Consider the following 3,380-nt stretch of genomic DNA (forward strand, 5'->3'; position numbering starts at 1 on the left):
TGACATCAAAAAGCTTGCTTAAATGATGCTGACGTTGTAGACATGCAGCCCCACAATTAAGAGGAAATGATTGTAATCAGAAATCAGTCCGTTGGGTCAGCTGAGCATAGCAGCTGACTGGAGGCTAACTGCAATGACTTGTGACAGAAGAACAGCTGCTAAATGAAAACTCATAGTAAATGTAAACATTAGCACTACTCGTTACAGTAGTTTGGTTAACAGCATCGTTTCAGTCAAAGATCATTTCAGTAACTGGCTCAGCTAACGTCGAGTCGGAAATGTCCGTGTTTAACTCTAACCAGTTAGCATGTCACACATTTCCGAGTTTCCTAGTTCAGACTAGCACTTGAACACAGCATATAACAATGCAAATGAGGCATTTAGATTCTTCAAGAATCAATGGGTACATATTAATGGATAAATCCACAAAATAAATGGATGTAGCAACTGCAGACTATCCCTTTAAACTGAAATATACATCTACTCCTTATAATCGAGAAGTCTGCCACTGTTTTGATTCACAGCTAAGAAAAAAAAAAACACAGGTCCTACCGAGATTTGAACTCGGATCGCAGGATTCAGAGTCCTGAGTGCTAACCATTACACCATAGAACCATATTTTACTGAGATATATAACACGTATTAGTATGTATTGCATAATTTATTTCTCCCGATGTCCATGATTAGCTGGGCTGTCATGAAGAAAAACAACTTTGCCATAATATATACATTTATTCAATAAATACATTTCGTTATTAACATCAAAAGGAAGTGAGACTTGTTTATCAATACCGAAAGCTCGATCCGGAAGTGGGCGTTTATATAGCATGTTGGATGCTATAAGTCGCTTGTTAAAACGGAGTAGGTACGAGTTGCAGCAGAGACCGTTTTAAAGACGGTGCATTGCAGAGTACCAGGCGGGATAGGACCGAGGAAGGAAAGGAAACGGATCCAAACCTCGCCTTCATTTTTGATTCAGGATGGGGAACAGAGATGACGAGTATGATTACTTGTTCAAAGGTAAAAAAAAAATCTATGCCAAATCAGACCCCAAAACGTTAACCGTCCATAAAATGTAACTTCATCATGGTTTCATACGAGCTAGCTAGCTAGTACTAGTGGTGGTAGAGCTCGGTGCTAATCTAGTTAGCAGCTAGCTAGTACTAGTGGTGGTAGAGCTCGATGCTAATCTAGTTAGCCGCTAGCTAGTACTAGTGGTGGTAGAGCTCGATGCTAATCTAGTTAGCAGCTAGCTAGTACTAGTGGTGGTAGAGCTCGATGCTAATCTAGTTAGCCGCTAGCTAGTACTAGTGGTGGTAGAGCTCGATGCTAATCTAGTTAGCAGCTAGCTAGTACTAGTGGTGGTAGAGCTCGATGCTAATCTAGTTAGCCGCTAGCTAGTACTAGTGGTGGTAGAGCTCGGTGCTAATCTAGTTAGCAGCTAGCTAGTACTAGTGGTGGTAGAGCTCGATGCTAATCTAGTTAGCCGCTAGCTAGTACTAGTGGTGGTAGAGCTCGGTGCTAATCTAGTTAGCAGCTAGCTAGTACTAGTGGTGGTAGAGCTCGATGCTAATCTAGTTAGCCGCTAGCTAGTACTAGTGGTGGTAGAGCTCGATGCTAATCTAGTTAGCAGCTAGCTAGTACTAGTGGTGGCTCGATGCTAATGCTAATCTAGTTAGCAGCTAGCTAGTACTAGTGGTGGTAGAGCTCGATGCTAATCTAGTTAGCCGCTAGCTAGTACTAGTGGTGGTAGAGCTCGATGCTAATCTAGTTAGCAGCTAGCTAGTACTAGTGGTGGTAGAGCTCGATGCTAATCTAGTTAGCAGCTAGCTAGTACTAGTGGTGGTAGAGCTCGATGCTAATCTAGTTAGCAGCTAGCTAGTACTAGTGGTGGTAGAGCTCGGTGCTAATCTAGTTAGCCGCTAGCTAGTACTAGTGGTGGTAGAGCTCGATGCTAATCTAGTTAGCAGCTAGCTAGTACTAGTGGTGGTAGAGCTCGATGCTAATCTAGTTAGCAGCTAGCTAGTACTAGTGGTGGTGGAGCTCGATGCTAATCTAGTTAGCCGTTAGCTAGTACTAGTGGTGGTAGAGCTCGGTGCTAATCTAGTTAGCCGTTAGCTAGTTCTAGTGGTGGTAGAGCTCGGTGCTAATCTAGTTAGCCGCTAGATAAATTAGCTAGCTACACAGTAAAGTTAATGTCAGCTTGATATCTTATGAACTAAAATGAGTGCGTTTGGATATGACAGTGTTATACATGTATAGTAGACTATTGTCTTGATATTCCTCAATAATGCTAACATAGAGCCTCTGATCATTTTGTCTTTTAATTTTGTCGGCTAGCTAGCTTGCCAAATGACCACAACTTAGTTACTGAAACCATAGCTAGTTGCTCCAGCTACCTTTTTATTAATAACGTGATGTGATGTCATTCATTTAAAATGTCTACTATATCCTGCTTGTGTAAAGATCCATGCTTAAAACAACAGCAACAACACCACCATTCATGACATATATGATAAAATGGGTTCTTCCCATTGTGGAGTAATTACTATGGACCATGATGGACCAATGGCCTTTCCTCTCTGGAGGAATGTGACTCATTTCATTCAGCATTTATGATCTCAACCACGAGAATGTCATACCGCTGAATTTAGCCCTTTATAGGCTAGACCTTAGTCCATGTCCAGTCAGCGCATGTTATCGAGGCTAGGCCTTAGTCCATGTCCAGTCAGCGCATGTTATCGAGGCTAGGCCTGACTGGGGAAATGTGTTGAGATGTCAAGCACAGAGGAATGTGTGTCAGTAGTCGCAAACCATGGAACCGGGGATGTAGTTACAGGCTGTGTATTTATTACTCCTGTATGACCGATATACCACAGATATAGTCCAACAAACTAGAGGTCGACCGATGAGGGACGTTTTTTCAAGTTTTCATAACAATCGGTAAACGGCCTTTTTGGACTCCGATTGCGTGGCAGGCTGGCCACCTGTTACGTGAGTGCAGCAAGGAGCCAAGGTAAGTTGCTAGCTAGCATTAACTAACTTATCTTATAAAAAACATCAATCTTAATGTAACAGTATAACTTTAGACTGTCCCTCGCCCATACCCGGGCGTGAACCAGGGACCCTCTGGACCCTCTGCACACATCAACAACAGTCACCCACGAAGCATCGTTACCTAGCCACAAAAGCCACAGCCCTTGCAGAGCAAGGGGAACTACTACTTCAAGGTCTCAGAGCAAGTGACGTCACGGATTGAAACGCACCGCCGCTAACTAGCTAGTCATTTCACATCCGTTACATTAACATAATCACTAGTGAACTACACATGGTTGATGATATTACTCTAACCCATCTCTCTCTCTCTCTCTCTCTCTCTC

The 3,380-nt window shown here is 42.9% G+C and overlaps 1 protein-coding gene and 1 non-coding gene across 2 annotated transcripts in view; one reads left to right on the top strand and one right to left on the bottom strand.

Moving 5' to 3' along the window:
• Positions 1–543: 543 nt before the first annotated feature.
• On the bottom strand, positions 544–615 carry trnaq-cug. Its single transcript has one exon. It is a non-coding gene; the product is annotated as a tRNA-Gln (tRNA).
• A 99-nt stretch (positions 616–714) lies between these two features.
• The window catches only part of LOC124036965 (ras-related protein Rab-11A-like), a 13,951-nt gene continuing 11,285 nt past the window's right edge, over positions 715–3,380 (top strand). The window contains exon 1 of the mRNA XM_046351579.1: positions 715–1,020. Coding sequence (XP_046207535.1) covers positions 981–1,020 — 40 coding nt within the window. The 5' untranslated portion in view covers positions 715–980. The remainder of the gene's footprint in view (positions 1,021–3,380) is intronic.

Source organism: Oncorhynchus gorbuscha, linkage group LG06 (genome assembly GCF_021184085.1).
Source record: "Oncorhynchus gorbuscha isolate QuinsamMale2020 ecotype Even-year linkage group LG06, OgorEven_v1.0, whole genome shotgun sequence".
Taxonomy (NCBI): domain Eukaryota; kingdom Metazoa; phylum Chordata; class Actinopteri; order Salmoniformes; family Salmonidae; genus Oncorhynchus; species Oncorhynchus gorbuscha.